Genomic DNA, 17,598 nt, shown 5'->3' with positions numbered 1-17,598 from the left:
TGCAAAATATATCAGACATTGGTAATAAAACGGCGAACAAGGGAGGAATCAGCGATGGCTGATGCGGCGCTATATAAGAAGAGTGTGAGGGCGACGTATCGGCTGCAAGGTGAAGCCGCTGGGCAGTGATGGACTGAGCAATTTTATCCTCAACAGGAGAAGCAACTTTCCTGCTTCGAATCCACACAGGTGTCTGCTTGTTTATGCAGACTGGTCTTGCTAAGCCCTAGCTGTGCTTTTCCGCAGCGCAGTAAAGCACAGAGTTTGCTACCAAGGCGGCATCTAAATGCATGGCCGCCAGCAGAGCGCCAACTTAGCGCGCAGGGTGGCCATTCGAATGAGCGTGACATAGCGGGGAACTGTCCTCGGAAGGCTGTACTTATTGGGAGAAGCAAACTGCTCGGTGCGTGGCTCACCTGCGTCGAGCCGCCCAGGGAGGCCTGAGACTGCGGCGCTGACCAGGAGTCGGCGGCCCAGCCGCGCGAGTTGGTCACCGCGGCCGAGATGACCAGCAGAAGCGCCGTGAGCAGGGTCGCCTGCATTATTGCCGCCTGCGCTGCCGGCCGAGCGGGTAGCGAAGAAGGGCGCTCAGGGGTTGCAGCACGCAGCGGAGTGGCGTCGCAGCAGGCCGGTACGCGCTGTAGCAGTCGGTCGGGCCTCCGCAGCGAGCTATGGTGCAGGCTCTCACGCGCCCACCGGTTTAAAAAATCGAAGCGCGCTGGCCGCTAAGTGCGCCTGCGCAGTGGACCGGCCGGGAGCCAATCGAGCCCTCGGCAGCCTCCCGCAGCGGGCTCATTCCGGCCGATCTATAACGAAGGCCGGAGTGCGCCGAGCCTGGCGGGGCGTGCGGGCGCCGAAACGGCGCGCTGTGTTGACTCCGTGTCGCGCTCAGCGCCGCCTACTAACTCCGAAGACAGTTTGAAAGTTTATTTCCCATAAAGTGCATACAAATCTTTACCGAGGGAAATCAGGAAAAAGTTGCTCAATTGCAACTTGACGGGCCCAAAAACCCTTTCAACAGCAGGGTTGAATGTTCCAACAGAACTTAGTTTCTACTTCGCCCATAGCCTCGTTTCTGATGGAAAATAACAGGTGGCGCACTGCAAACTAAGCGCTGATGGCTGTAACCACGGTTTCTGCACCGTGACGCGGACCTAAAGGTGCACTCGGCATGACCTACTGTGGTGTTTCGGGAACACTGAACACACCGCCATGCGGGAACGCTGCTGCGTGCGCTCCAGTTAACGAGCTAGGGTAAATGGGCCGCCTCTGCCTTCCGAGAATGCAGACAAAGGGAGGTGCGTTGACCGGCGCCCTTTTGTTTTTCACACGCCCAACAGGTGCGGAGCAAGAGCGGGCGAACGCCGAGAAACACGGGCACGAGTATTCGTGGCTTTGATAAGAACAGGATGCTTAACCGGTTCGGGTGGGGGTCGATCGGGTTCGGGCGAATCACTTCGTTCAGAAGTGTTGTCTAGTTGGCCAGGATCCATAGTGACTACAGCGGGGAATAAAAACGAAAGTATACAATAAAGGCACCGCACACAGACAGTGCTTGTCTATGTCCTTGCCTTTGTTGTGTCTTTTCGTCTTTGTTTTGTTGAGGTTCAGTTCCGGTTCGACTGAACCAAGCAGCACAACTAATTTCGCACCGGTCTGCGAGCGTTGAACCGGTTCGGCAGGTATACACTGATAACCAAACGCCAAAACAAAATGGAACTGTGGGGCTCAGCGTCATACGTACGTGGAGCGCGTTGACGACTCAGCGGAATAGCGCCAAGGAAATTTTATGCCTTTGGCATCCATGTGCCGTTTACGCCCTCCACGAAAAAATGACGCCTGCATCCTTCGTACAATCAACAAATCGTCTGCATAAAAACTAACGAGCCCCTTCCCTCCGGCAACAGGGGTGCACGCGAAGCCTGACCTCAGGGAAAACGAAAACGACCGAAATCGAAATGTTATGACACAGAAACGAAAACACTTTCGCCAAAATCAAAACGCAATGACCGAAATGAAAATGCGAAACTATTGATCGACCAATACGAGACCCTTTAATCTCAATCAGCTTTACACAAACGCAAATGTTTGGCATGTGGATCATTATTCTGCAATTATCGCGAACGTTTACGTTCTTCAATGGCTGCGCGCTGTTCCGCGGACCGAACCCATGCAGCGCCAGAAGGTGAACTCCCCGACGAGAGCGAGAGACCGCACCTGCGATGTGGCGTTACGCGAGCAGATACGCTGATTGGCGCCCATCATGGCGAGATATAGCGCGACACTTGTGCGCCCGTAGCCGCGCCAGCTGCCGATGGCGAGCGAAACAGACGAGGTCCTGAGGAACTACGTTGGGACACCCCCCGGAGGGGGATCCATTGTAGTTGATAATAATTCCTTCATTTTCCATCCTTTGAGATGAGGGAAGCAAGGAAAGAAAGCTGTACGAGCAGTCTGAGTAGCTCCCGCTTTATTGGCTAACGGCTTGACTAGTTGCAAGCGAGAGCTGCACCCGGATCATGCGAGAGCACGTGGATAAACTTGGCAGGACCTCCTATTCTCGAAGGGGCCTTTGGCAGCCGAACGGGAAGTCTTCGCCCGTCTACTCCGTTACCTTGAGACGACCAGTCCCACACAGCGGCTGTAGCCCGGAGTGCCGTGCTAATGACTGATGTGCCCGGACTGACTTACACCTGTGCTACACAGTTGTTTCAAAGGCCTTCCGTAGGCCTTCGAACCAATTGTCTGTCATTGCAGATACATAAGGGCACTTGCAAGGGAGCATTCAACTGTCCAGTGAAAGTTGCCGTGTAGCATAGGCATTAGCCCTGTGTTTTGTTCTTTCTTCTCTTTCTCTTTAACCGTCTGCTCTATCCTTTCCCTCTCTCTATCCAGGGCAGCTCCGCTCCCAGTGTTCCGTCGTAGCCTGTTCAACAGGATCGCGGCACAAGGGGCACGTGGAATCGTGCCGGGCATCTTACTGAAGTGGCCAGGTCCCCGTCCCAGCCGACGTGAGGGCGACCCCCAGGCGAAGACGTCGGAGCAGGACCTCATCGTGGCGAGACAACCCCCCAGGGAAATCCGCACCGCGCGGGGGTATGAGAGCGCGCGCGGTGCGCCGTATGCGTTCTTTTGCACTGGCAAGGCGAACAGCGTTTGAAGAAGGTGGAAGAGGAGCGGGATATCGCACACGCACGGGGTGTCCACTTGCCTTAGCAGTTTGCATTTCGGGGTGGCTGTTGCTTTCCTTTCCCTCAGACCACGTGCAAACATAAGGTTGGCAAAGTCCACACTTTATCCCTAGCCAATCCCTCCGAGTGGGTATGTGCCAAACACTACAATGGCATCATCTTCACCTTCCTCTTCTTCGTCATTAGAGCACGTGGATAAAATTGGCTCTGCCGTAAGGCGCTTCGGCGTACGCCACAACCGACCGCGCAAGTCAGCCTATACAAGCTTCTCTTGAAAAAAAAAAGAAAAAAAAAGAAAAGCACCTTCCGCCCACGCAAGCACAGGTCGACGTTCACTTCGCCAGCGAAGAGCAGCTTTCTCGGCGAGTCCATATGCTGACAGGAGCGATCAACGACTCCAATTGCACAGTGGTGTGAAGGCGGCATGTTTCCGCCAAAATATATAGAAAACCACCACGCGAACGTAGGCAAGAAAGAGGCAAGACGCAACTGCACGACAAAGCCGGGTATGCGACACTCATGCACTGAGGGCTCGGTTGGGCACTCTCAACTGACTAATCAAGCCGTGGGCAGGGAAGAAACTTGCAGCTATAATTTTTTCTCGGAGTATTTTGTTGCGTAAAAGAATGTTTGAACACTGATGCAGACGCACCCTGGTATTTCGAAACCTTCTTCCGTTCGAGCCTCCAGCGGAGGAGATCCTCGAATTCGCTATCTCGATGCATAGGCATTGAGGGACCCATCCCTCAGCCGAGCGGGGGGGAGTGCGGGAGGGACTAAGAACACGGCCCGCAGTGTCACTAGCTGAGGGCCCAGAAACGCTGTAGTCACAGGGACAGAGCATACTGCGTCACGTCACTATTGTTGGCTGCCCGCACCATGAACACCGCAAATGCAATTGGAAACCCAATATGGACCTCGCGGGTTTGAGTGAAACACTTTTCTTTTCTTTTTTTTTTTTCTTTTTTTTTGCACAAAAATTTCTAGAGCCCCGATAAGCGTTAGGACGATATTTTGTTTAGAGCGAAGCTGTTAGTGGTTCGTTGGCCGAAATTTCTCGTGCCGTCCGTTAGAAACAAGCGGAAAATTGACCCATGTATACCTATGGAGAACAACACACCACACGTTACAGAAGGGCGGATAGATCTTGAGAGGGGTGGGTGCGAGTAGCCTAAGTATATAGGCTTGCCATTACAGTGGAGAGTACGCCGAAGAGTACGCTAGATACGCTGGAGAGTACGAGATTTGGGGACTCGTACTAAAAAAAGCCCGTGACTTGCAGTCCGCCGCATAGTCAGTGTGTAGTCTCAGCGGGCATATAACAGGGCAGTTGAAATCGATCGTCTAATACGAACGACTTTTGCAAGAAACGCGCTAATCAAGAGCAAGATTTGTATTTACCTCCGCTACGCGCGTTATTTCGGTGCACTGGTCGACTCAAGACCGTTTACGACAACAGGCCGGTTAAAGAAGGCCCTGTGAGAATCTACGCACTTTAGAATTGACGCAATAGCATAAAAAGTTCGTGTCAAGCTTAATACAAGTGTTTCATGTTCCAGTGGAATAACGGCTAGTGTAACGATGGAGCACTGAACTGTATACGCCTGGAGAGAGGCTACACGGTGCGACACGTACCACTGGCGCGTTGCAGGAGCCTGTAGCAACGAGGCCCGTTTACGACGTGAGGAGTCGTCAAACAGGAGCGCTTCATGTTAAGCCCTCCCGCTAGCAGGCGCGAGCCGCTCATTCGCGCCGGAATGGCTCTCGAAGGCGCGTGTCAGGCTCCGCTGCGGACCACGAGACGCGGGAACAAAGACGGTAACGTTGCGCAAGCAGGGCTGACGAGCCACTGCAAGGCGTTCGATACACAAGGTAAGTCTGACGTGCCTTCATTTTGTGATGCCAACACAGAATAGTCCTCTCACAAAAAAAAAAAAAAAAGACAGAGAGTCAAGTTACTAGCATGCCTCCAGCTGCCGCTAGCCATTTTTTTTACTTTCCGGCTGCCCTGCAAGTGCTTTGATGTGTGCGCACAAGTGCGTGAGTGCGTGCATGTTTGTGCGCGTGTACCGCCCGGAAAGGAGCAGGGTGGCGATCCCCACCCTCATTCTGTTCGTAGCACCGCTGAAAAGCCGGAAGAAGCGACGTTTCCCCAGCTGCAAATGCTATCATTCTTCCCTTCCCAGGCAACAGCAATGTGGAGTCATACTGCACAGACGGGTGGAAAAGCCTGGATCTTTTTTTAATTACGTTTTCTGTATGTTTTCATGCATGCCTCAACAAAGGGGCACCCCATATAAATTCAGCGAAGCCTGAAACAAAAAACACAGTAAACAAGCTGTCCGTTGGAGCTAATTTAAATAAAGCAATGGTTCCTCGCGATGCTCTTTCCCACCGGTTGCGAGCTGGCTAAGAGAGATAACTAGCATCATCATCATCATCATCATGACCATCATCCCCAGCCTATCTACGCCCACTGCATAGCAAAGGCATCTCCCATTAATCTCCAATTACCCCGGTCCTGTGCTAACTGCGACCAATTTATCCCCGCAAACTTCTTGATCTCATCTGCACACCTAATTTTCTGCCGCCCCCTGCAACGCTTGCCTTCTCTAGGTATCCACTCTGTTACCCTTAATGACAAACGGTTATCTTGCCTTCGCATTATATGCCCTGCCCACGTCCATTTTTTCTTCTTAATTTCTACCAATACGTCCTTAGCACGCGATTGTTCCCTGACCCACGCGGCTCTCTTCTTGTCCCTTAATGTTACACCTATCATCTTCCACTCCATTGCCCGCTGAGTCGTTCTCAATTTAAGTTGAACCCTCTTAGTGAGCCTCCAAGTTTCTGCCCCGTAGGTGAGTACCGGTAAGATGCAGCTGTCATACACTTTCTTCTTCAGGGAGAATGGATTCATTATCTGAGAATGTCTGCCGTATACACTCCACCCCATTCTTATCCTTGTAATTATCTCTCCCTCATGGTTGGGATCCGGGGTTACAACTTGCCCTAAGTAGATATATTCGCTTACCACTTCCACTGCCTCGTCACCTATCTCAAACCGCTGGGCTGTCCCGAGGTTATTGATCATTACTTTGGTTTTCTGCACATTAATTTTCAGGCCCACGGTGCTACCCTGTTTGTCCAGTGCGCAAAGCATGCTTTGCAATTCGTCCCCCGAGTTACTTGGCAAGGCAACGTCATCAGCAAATCTGTGGTTACTAAAATATACTACATTAACCCTGTTCCCAATCCAACGTTCTGAATGCTTCTTGTAAACATGCTGTGAATAACATTGGAGAGATTGTGTCTCCTTGTCTGACGCCCTTCCTTATAGGTATTTTACTGCTCTCCTTATGGAGGATGATGGTAGCTGTGGACCCATTGTAGACATCCTCTAGTATTCTTACATAACGCTCGTCTACCCCCTGGTTCTGTAATGCCTGAATGACTGCTGAGGTTTCGACCGAGTCAAATGCTTTCTCATAATCTATTAAGGCTATATATAGGGGTTCAGTATACTCAGCGCACTTCTCTATCACCTGATTGATTGTGTGAATATGGTCCATTGTTGAATAACTAGTATAGGCACGAGAAAAGATTTTCGTTTTGTGTTCCCTGAGGCATTTAACAATGTCTCGCTTGCAAAAACCATGAAGGCTGGAAAGAAAGAAAGAAGCGCTGCTGTGGTTACGTGCGAGCTTTCCTCGCGGACCGCACAGCAACTCTTAGATTTGGTCTTTAAATATACTCTCAAATAGCGACTATCCGCCAAAGGCACCCCGAAGGGCTCAATACTCTCCGTCACTCTTTTCAATGTAGCCTTGAAGGACCCTGCAACACTTTCGATAAACGATTTCAGTCTTTCCTTCACGTCTGGAAGCACTGCGAAAGCTATAACTATCGCCAGTACGGAGCGGCACTGCGTGATTTGCTCGTCGCTCCAGATACGCCTTCCGTTTCTGTTTTGTTTTTGTGGCTTTATTTTTCAAGTTGCTATCGAAAAGCGTTCATTGCTGCAACTGAAGGAAAACCGGCCAACAGCCGCTACACGGGATTAATGACGTAATACGAGCGATGGAAGAACGTCAAGACCGAGAAAGAGTGAAAAAATTCCCGCGCCTTCCCGTGAGGGGAACATGAGTAAATGCAGAGCATTGGAGCCTCAGTACTGGTTGAAGGCAGGGTTGCTTCCATCGCTTCTTCAGTGATGCTGGAGTAGCAGACACAAGTAAACGTGGGAGCGAGCGTCAACCAAGGAAGGAAGGAGCAACGCAGTGACTGAAGCACGAGCGACCGCTAGCCGCTTTATATTTGCAGCGCGCGCAGTAGAGGGAGAGCAGTACGGGGGGGGGGGGGGGGGGGGGAGAGCGCGCATGCGCAAGCAGCGCGCGCCCTTCCACGCCCCACCGCGCTGCTATCACGCACCTGTTACGCCGAGACCGCGACGGAGCGAACGGGCTGACTACGACGCATGCGCGCGCCAGCTGCTATTGAGAGGGAGGAGGGAAGGAGGAGAGGCGCACCTGCTGCGGACGCGGAGCTGTGGACGCCGTCCGACGCAGGAAGAGGCGAGGCTAAGAAATGTTCTGCATTTAAAAATATTTTGAGCTAGTTTCCAAGTTATCTGATGGGCATAGAGCAGTAATTTCTGGCTAAGGTACTTTGCGACCCCCTAATCTAAGTACTGGGGGTGTTGGGTGACCACGCTCTGCAAGCATTTAATCTTTCAAAAAGTTGAAAAGGTGGTGCAGCGTCCCTTTAATACCCCTCGCTCGGGCTCTGCTACAAAAACCCAACTACACAGCACTTTGTGCTCTGACGACATAACAGTACGGATATCACAAGGCAGGGACGCGCATATCCAACAGACTCTCCAACTAGCGGCCACAACAACGACAGCGACAACGACGGCAGCAGGACTGCCTCGTTCCCCCCAAATCACAGCTCCTATTACTCCCACCCCCCCACTGACCCAAACAATGCGCATCCAACATCCAAGTCGGTTTGTCGGGCTCTACACACCAGAATAAAATACCAGGGCTCACTATCCAACACAATAAACTCAACACACACACACCATTCACCTACCCAGGACCTACGCAGACCAAATATCGGGACTCCTATGGCGCGTCACCGCGCGAGGACATGGCCCTCGGGAGTCAGATTGCCTCAAGATCACACGCCCGAAAACCCCACGCATCACGTATACTTTACCATACCAAAACGCGCACTGTACGCTACAGCTGTTTCCGACGCTCTTATAGAAGCGCCCTGACTGGCCCAACTTCCCGCTTTGCCCTAACCAACACCGGCATAACCGTCCTATCCTCCCTCAAAATTACCCTGCCCATCCACCCCTCTTCATCCCTCCAGAACGACGGGAAGTCCTCTATCATCTTTTCATACCACGCAACATGCACTGGTCACACCTTTCTCACACACCATCGCCTGGCGCGATGTGCGAAGGAATCATGACGACTAGATCGAACGCCGCAAAAGAAGAAGACGTAAAAAAAAAAAAACAGAACAGATGACACGTGCAAAATGCGCAAAGCTCACAGCTCCGAGCGCTCAAGACCACAGCACGAGCTGCGCCGGCTGTGGGCGAATCGGGAGCTGCCAGCGAAAGTAGCGGGAAGAGAAGCGATCCTGTAAAAAATTAAAGCCGTTCCACTCAATGTGAGAGCTGTCGGAAGTGCAGAGCAGTGATTCGCCTTTATGGCCTGTAGCGCCGTTATTCGCGCACTGCTACTACCCAATGCAATTCAAATTTCCCGCCTTAGCAGTGCTCGCGCACCCCTTGCATGAAACTGCGCCAACGGGAGTTCTGTCCTTTTGGTGCTTGCTTTCCCTCCCGCGTGCCGGCGTTGAACTGCCACTTTTTTTCGCTTACTATCGTAAAAACCAACCCAACGAGTGTTCCTAACTAAATGAACGCGGGCGCTGCGGTTATTTACGTATATATTAGTTCCGTATATCGATATTGCAGTGAGCGACCCAGGCACGAACGCATTATACGCCCGCTGAACTGCCGGTGCCACGTGCCAGAGTATCGGACTGCAGAGCGCCGCCATCGCTGACACGCCCTCGGGACCATATAAAGCCATCTTCAGCTAGAAGCCCCACATTGCAGCGAGCGATCCAGGCACGAACGCATTATACGCCCCGCTCACGAATCTGCTCTATGTCGTACGTGTGTAGTTTTTCTTGGTGTTTAGCTTAGTTCGCTTGGATCGCTCCCTGCATGACAATGGGTGACAGACCCCCAAACAGTACGAAGGAACTGCTGAAGCACTTCACGGACATCAAATGAAACCTTGAACAATAGTTAGACGAAGTTATAAAAAAAGCATGGAATTGATGAACAAAAGATTCGAGGAACTTCGTGGCACTAAGCAAGAGTTTGAAAACCTTAAAAAACACAATGCCGCCCTCAAAAAGTCAAAAGACGAACTGGCCCAGTCAACGCTTAGTGCAACGAAAGGGTTAACTGATCTAAAGCAGTACACTAGAAATAACAACCTTAAAATAAAAGGAATCCCCAAAGAAAAAAAAAAGGAATCGCGCGTGGAAGTTGTTCGAAATATAGAAGGGAAAGTCGGAGTAGCAGTGGCTGCTTCAGACATGAATGTGGTACACAGAGTGCCAACAAAAGAAAAAGATAAAACTAACGCGATTGTTCGATTTGTATCCCGAGCTAGACGTGACGAAGTTCTCCAGGCAGCAAAGAAAAAGCCGTTCGCAGCAAACGAAATAGGGTTACAGGACACGAATGCCGTGTTCATCGATGAACACCTGTGTCCTGAGAAGAAAGCATTGCTGGGCATGGCCATCGCAAAAAAGGAGAAAAACTGGAAATTCGTTTGGGTCACTGAGTCGAAAATTATCGTGAGGAAAGCAGAGGACGCCAGGGCTATCCACATTGCCACCAAAGAGGATCCCGCAAAAATTGTGCAAGGATGTGTGAGGTTGCAAATTCTTGCATGCTAGCTGAATAAATTGGATTATAGTGCTCCGAATGCTGAAATTCTTTTCGAGTATTCCCAGTATTAGTCTCCTACACTGCAACATAGGAAGCCTAAGCAAAAATTATGACTTACTACTTTCTCTTTTAACACGTCAAAATTTACAGCATGAAATCATAGCTCTATCGGAAACTCGGTTGAAAGATAAAGAGTTAATAATTTGCCACAGTTCACGTTTGTATCACTTCCGAGAAAAGCTCATGCTAGGCGGTGGAGTCTTTCTCTACGTATCCGCACAAATTTGTTTAAAAAAAAACTCCGCCTAACCGAAGCACTATTAGGGGAACATGAAATTTTATTCGTTGAATTAGAAAACAAAATTTCTGTCGGCGTAGCCTAGAGGCCACAAGGGTCTTAAGTTCAGATATTTATGGCAAAGGTGGAGGACGTATTACAGTACTTTTCTAACAATAGCAGTAAAGCTATTATCTGCGGTGATTTCAATCTAAACAAGGCCAATAACATGAATACTGAATGCTCGCTAGTTGTTGTTGTTACTGCTGCTGCGCCCTTAGAATTGGCACATACCCAATCAGGGAATCGGGCAATCAACAGAAGACGGTGAAAATAAATAGAATTCTTATTTAATTACGAGGCGCTTAGAAAATACAATTTAGACCAGTTGGAGAGAGTTTTGGTTTTATAAACGACAGAAAAACAAAACAAAAATCAAGGCGAGACTGACCAATCGCAATCATAAAGTGAATCTATTAGAATTATCAATGAAGCGCAGGAGGGCAGAGCATACACCCCGGCGGCAGAACCCCGTTTCGGAAGCACCGAATGATAGCAGAGCCGGCACTGATAGGGATATCCCCAGACTGCAAAGCGGCACCTCCAGGAACGGAAGTCTGCAACGTGAAAAACGTCGACATGTCGAGAGAGAGAGATGAAACTTTATTAGGCAGCTCAAGTCTGAGCCGCGGAATTATCAGTCCACGGAGAAAGGGGGTGTTCCACGGTCCTCCGACGGTGGTGGGCTTGGCGGAGGTGCACAAAGGGTTTCAATGTGGGCAGCCAAGAGGGACCACAGGGCGGCCCGTAGGTTTTCAGGGGGAGCGGCCCTGCTGGACCACGAGTAGGGAATATCAGGGGGGAAGGGGTTGGTCGAAAGAAATGTGGAAGACGAGGTCGCCCGTACACAGCGCCAATATGTATGTTCATTGTCCGGATAGCCACCGCATACCTGACAGTGCGGACGGCCTGGTGACTTTTGTATGTAGTGGAGGAACAGATCACAGGGCAGGGACAATGTCTGCGCCTGTCTAATATATGTAGCGTGTCTCCGTGACATGAATTTAGATGGGGAGGGAAGTACCATTCTTGCTTTGCGGAGGTTGCCGAGATGTTCGCGGCGCCTTTTATGGTGCATTGCTCTATCCTCTTTTGGATTGTATTCCTCGGGCCACGGCTGAGGGCTGCTCGGGAAATGAGCGTCGCGGGCCAGAGCGTGAGCTCGTTCATTACCCTCTATGCCTTGGTGGCCAGGGATCCATTCGAGGAAAACGTGTAGGTGGGGATGAGCGTGCATGTATGTTGTCAGGCTAGTGTGGACAGGGGATGGAATGTCATTCGAGGCGAAGCTTCGAAGTGCTCCCTGACTGTCCGTGCGGACTGTAATGTGGGCGGTCCGATGCTGGTGAAGTGTAATGGCTTCTGCGATGGCTTGAGTCTCTGCAGCTGTGGGTGAGGGGACGTTGACGTGATGCCGTACGTGAGCTGTGCAGGGGCCAACCGATGCCGTAGTCGTTGTATGGTGCACAAAACGGGCGTCCGTGTAGGTGTCATGGATTGGTTCGGGCAGATGTTGAGCGCGAGATGCTCTACGTTCTTGATCTGTGACTTGACTCATGTGTTTTGGTATGGGTAGCACAGTTATTCTTGGTATGCTTTCCCAGGGTGGCGGCGAGGGAGTGATGGGTGGGAGGTGGTCGGTGGAATACCCGAGGGCGCGAAGAATCTCCCGCCCTTGCATTGAAGTTGTTAGTCGGTGGTGCTGAGCTTCATGATAAACTGAGGCTTTTTCTTCAAGAGTGTTGTGGAGGGCAGCGTCATTATTTAATGCTGTGGGAGCGTAGAGAGACACTCCCATTTCTATGCGGATGCATTTTCTAATGGCTGTTTCGATTTTGTTGGCTTGTGTCTTGGTAAGGCGCTGAAAAGGGTATGCATACATGACGCGTGAGAACGCGAGGGCTTCCACTACTTTGCGTAATTCGTGTTCTTAGAGGCCTTGATGGTGTCGCGTCACGCGGCGGAGCATTTGGTGAATTTGGTTAATTTGAGCAATGATGGATTTGACCCATTCTGTACTTTTAGCGTCTTCTTTGAGGATAAAGCCCAGGACCTTGATGTGGCTACGGCGAGGAATGGGCAAGTTGTTTACTGTCAGATTAATTAGGTTGCGATATTGGTTATTTTTCTTGGTTCTGTTGTCCAATACAACTACATATTCTGATTTCTCGTTTGAACAGGTGAGTCCTACGTCATGGGCGTGCCCGCTGATGATATCGAGACCCTGTTGTAACGTGTATTCCTGCTCGCCGGGGCTACACTTTGTACACCAGAGTGTGACGTCGTCAGCGTATATGGCGTGTTGAAGATTTGGGATAGTGTTCAGTTTGTCGGGGAGATTTTTCATCACTAGATTGAAGACCGTTGGTGATAATATGGACCCTTGTGGTGTGCCTCTGTGAAGTGGGTAAGGCCGAGATGGTTTCCCATCGGGTCCCAAGATGCAGATGGTTCGGTCTGTTAGAAAATTGGTAGTGTTCTACAGACTCGTCTTCGTTACAATAGTTGCACAGAGCTGTTGGCGCCAGACGAGACCTGTGTAAGTACCTATTTAACGGGGCACTCGGCAACGTATGGCTGTAATATTCACCTCTAAGTTGCGCAAAGGGCACCATTCAGATTTCCATGAGAATTTTAGATGATTAAAATCTCTTAAAGACCATAAAACTGATTCTTGCTGTTCTTGAAGTTTCAGCAACCTACGGTACCTAGTAGCGGTTATTAAAGGTGTCGCTTCAATGACATCTACAACAGGCCCAGAGAGTGCCATCCTTCCTAGAGAATCTGCGGTCTCGTTGAGTGGGATCCCCGCATGTCCAGGAACCCAAAGAAGGCGAATTTCAGTGAAGTGAGGTGGCAGGAGTGACCGAAACGTCCGCAGAAAGGGAGCGTCTTTAGGGGAAGAAAGCGCTAAACATACAGAAAAAGAATCTGATATTATGATTGGAGATGTAATTGATACATCCAGCTCTCGTAGGGCCGGGACAATTGCCAAGAATTCCGCGTGGAATATGGGGATACAATCACCCAGACGAACCGAGAAGGACCAGTTAGCGTAAAGGGAAAATATACGTATACACCGGATGTTTCATCTCGTTGAGAGGCATCTGTATATATATAGCACCTGGCTGCATGGAGGCCAAATGATCTTGGAGGAGACGATTGAGCAGTCGGGCTGGTAACAGTTTAGCATTTTGGGGGAAAATGTTCCGGAAATTGATAGAAAGAGGAGAACTCCGGTCAAGATATAGAATAACCTGATTTATCGCTACACCCAATGGAGAAAGAAAGCTCTGTACCAAAGAGCTTTGCGGACATAAGGATCTGGGCCATTGCTGCGCCAAAAAGGCAGCTGGTTCAGCAATAAAGATAAACTGCTTCCTGTTAACCCTGCTATAAGCTCTCAGAAAGGTTTCTACAGTAAGTATCCGAATCCTATTTTTCAGAGGAGGAACGCGCGCTTCCAAGTAAACTTCTGCATTAGCTGCATTCTTAGGTAACCCTAACCAGCAGCGAAGAGCCTCGCGCTCCAGAAGAACCAGATGACGTAGCTTATACGCCGCGGACCCAGCGAATAACACACACCCAAACTCTAAAATGGGATGGACGTACATTCTGTCATTCTGTATATGACAAGGAGGGTCTCTCTGCGCATACCCTTCTTTCGATGACTGAGACGCCTCAACACACCAACAGCACGTGCACCTTTGGCCTCTACGAGGACTATATGTGGGGTCCAGTCAAGTTGACTGGTGTATATTATCCCAAGACACTTTAAAGAAGAACCCGAGGAATTATGCACTGTAGATAACAAGGGTTGAGATCGGAAAAACTACTAAGGAACATTTGTTGACATTCACAGAAAGACAGATACTGTCCAACCAGGAGGCAATAATATTCTTATGTGAAAGCATTAATTCGTAAAGTGGTTGAATGTCAGGTGCTGATGCAAAAAACGCAATATCGTCCGCATAGACATATGTAGAGACACCAGAAACCACCGGTGTCTCTACCGGTGCTTGTGACCGGAGCAGTCGCTGTACCAACTGAGCTAACCAGGAGGCTAGCAGTTTGAAGGACAGGTGTTAATCGAGAGATTTCCCTTAAATCTGGTCGATTAACACCTGTCCTTCACTTCGAGTTGTTGATCAATTCGCTCTCGCGCTACAAACTGCTAGCCTCCTGGTTAGCTCAGTTGGTATAGCGACTGTTCCGGTTAAGCAGTGGTCCCGGGTTCGAAACCTGGACCAGGACAAATTTTTCTTCAACTGCGAAGTTTCTGAGGAAGTTGTATAACTTTCCTTTGTAGCCGTATGGCTGCATTCAGGTGGATGTCAAACTTTCCTTCGCAGAAATTTACTCCTCCTTGGGGATTTCCCCTAAATCTGGCCGATTAAAGGAGCCATGAAGAGAAAACAAAAGTTTGTTTTATTCGAAAGATTAGGTGTTTCATAGTACCCCAAGCGCTTTCCCGGAAGCAAATGATGCTTTATTCGCTGAGAAATAAGGCAATTTAAGCCAAAATTTTAAATCTCCCGCTAAAATTGCACATTTCGTCACGTGAACAATGGCGTCATACGAGCCGGTCCATGAAACAGATACTTAGTATGTCGACTCCATATAGCACAAACACGCGGGAGTCGACCGAGACGGCGGCCATTTTAAAAATACTAGTAAAACCTAGTGCACCCGCAGCCTTAGTCATGGAATCGCCTGATCCGGAGAACAAAACTCTCGCCGAGGAGCTCGGGCTTGCATTTAACAACCTCACACCACTTGAACGCTCAATGCTTCTAAGTGCACGAGCGGCAAGAGTTGTGGGATACGCGGTGGACGGGATTGCGACCATTCCGCGATAGTCACAACAGACGAACGCCCAGCCGTCGGCACCGCTGCCTCGTCAGCCCCGTCGCGACGGACGAATACAGACTGGTACGTATGTGCCGTATTTTCAATTTCAGTAGCAGTATCGCTTATGCCAGTTGGCCGGTGTTGTGTATGGAAAGCCGTTCGCTCGAGCTCTCTGCTCCGACCAAAAAGATTCGAGCGTCAATGCGCGGTGTGTACGGCAATTTTTTTCCCCAAGGTCAGAGCGAGCGCTTTGACTGCTTTGACGGCGATTTGACGAAGTCGGCGACGAGCGCCAGCATGTCCGGGTCCCTGCCGTAATCACTTCCTCGGAAATGAAGCGAGCACACTCGTACTTCCTTTAGCTCTCTTTCTCCTCCGTTTGCAAAGTTCACAAAACGTAGCCACTTGCTTCGCCGAGGTTCGTCGTTGGGCAGCACATGAAAGGAGATCTCACCGGCGGGGATGTCGCACTCCCTCGACGATTCGCCCGTACTACATGGGCATTTCAAAACACAGCAACGAAATTTCATTGTAAAGTACTCGAACAAACTGAAGTTTTCAGTGGTTGTAAACTGTAAACGAGCTCGTAACGACAGCATCAAGCCAACACGACCTCCATACCGAAACCTGTGCGACGAGTGGCACTATCTCGTTGCTGCTCTGTGTTCCTTACTCCCCTTGTTTCTATTTTTACCTTTGCTGGTTGGCAAGGTTTCGCAGTACGCAGTACCGTACACCATCAGGTCCTGGAGCAGATGAACGGCAGGAGGCTGAAAGAGCGGCATCCAGCTCTTGCATCGAGAACGGAACGTTGAGGCGGTCGTCTGTGGTCTGCGGTGTACGCCTTTGTGTACGGGGAAGCAGGGCGTGGAATCCATCAACAAGCATTTTGCAATATGCTTCAGAAACCTTGGCAGCGAAGGTCGGAAAGCTCTCTTATCATGGTTCAATGCAACGTGGATCTCCAGCTCTGTCCCCAACCACTGGAAATGCAGTCGTGTGGTTGCTCTACTGAAGCCAGGAAAGTCCCCCTTGAAGCTGTCCTCATACAGACCCATCGCATTGGCAAGCTGCATCGGAAAGGTTATGGAGAGAATGGTGCTGGCCCGACTCGAATGGTTTCTTGAGAAAAACAACATTTACCCGGATGTCATGACAGGATTCCGAAGAGGACGATCCTCTATAGATAGTGTCATCGATCTGGTGTCTTCAGTGGAGCAAGAAAGAAACCGTCGCCGAATCGCGGGCGCATTGTTTTTCGACATCAAAGGCGCCTATGACAACGTGCTCCACAGTGCGATTATGGATGCTCTAGAGATTGTGGGTGTAGGCGGCCGACTCTATGAGTGGATTTCCAGTTACCTTACTGGTCGGACAATCTTCATGTCCACGTCTGCCGATGACACAGGACTCCACCAGGTTAATCGTGATGTTCCACAAGGAGGAGTACTGAGCCCCACCCTCTTTAATATTGCCCTAATCGGTCTCGTGGACGAAATGCCTGAAGTCGTCAGTCACTATGTACGCTGACGATATCTGCATCTGGACTTCTGGTGTAACTCGACCGCAGCTGCGAGCCCGTTTACAGCGAGCCGCAACAACGACGTCTCGGTACTTGTGCCGTCAAGGCCTCAGTTTAGCGCCAGAAAAATGCGCCGTTCTTGAAATTCACCAGAAAGTCGATGCTCCGGTATCCTATCATTATTGAGGGGACACTGGTACCTTACGTCACGCACCACAGATTTTTGGGAGTGACTGTAGACCGCGGTCTGTCGTGGACGAAACACATCGATCGTTGAAGACTAAACTTGCAAGCCTTGTACATGTTCTTCGCTTCGTGGCGGGGATGAGATGGGGTCCATCTGACAGCGCTCTTCTCCAGTTGTACCGGAGCCTGGTTTTGGGGCATCTTCGTTACAGCCTTCCAGCCATTTCAAACCTGCGAACTTCTTCCCGGCGCACATTGGAGGGTTTGCAAGCACAAGCCCTCAGAATATGCTTGGGACTACCACGATGTACCTCTACTGTGGGCACAATCGCCGAGGCACGTGTTTTTTCAATGGATGCACTTCTTTTGGGCGAACCCCTTCGAGTCTACCTTAGATGCTTCACAAGGCATGAACACCATCCATTATCGGCTTTTCCTACTACGTGTTCGAGAAGTAGTTTTGCGGCAGCCATTTTGCAGCACCAACTTAAGATCCCATCAGGTTTCGCCCCAATGGTGGTTT

At 50.2% G+C, this 17,598-nt stretch overlaps 1 protein-coding gene across 1 annotated transcript in view; it reads right to left on the bottom strand.

The window, feature by feature from the left end:
* Positions 1-695, bottom strand: part of Spab (space blanket) — a 38,657-nt gene extending 37,962 nt beyond the window's left edge. The window contains exon 1 of the mRNA XM_077705655.1: positions 417-695. Within this exon, the coding sequence (XP_077561781.1) occupies positions 417-542 (126 nt within the window). The 5' untranslated portion in view covers positions 543-695. The remainder of the gene's footprint in view (positions 1-416) is intronic.
* Positions 696-17,598: the final 16,903 nt, after the last annotated feature.

Source organism: Haemaphysalis longicornis, unplaced genomic scaffold, assembly GCF_048455015.1.
Source record: "Haemaphysalis longicornis isolate Haplotype H1 unplaced genomic scaffold, Haemaphysalis longicornis Haplotype H1 scaffold_4, whole genome shotgun sequence".
Classification (NCBI taxonomy): domain Eukaryota; kingdom Metazoa; phylum Arthropoda; class Arachnida; order Ixodida; family Ixodidae; genus Haemaphysalis; species Haemaphysalis longicornis.
Note: the sequence above shows the minus strand (reverse complement) of the source record. Positions and strands in the feature narration are given on the sequence as shown.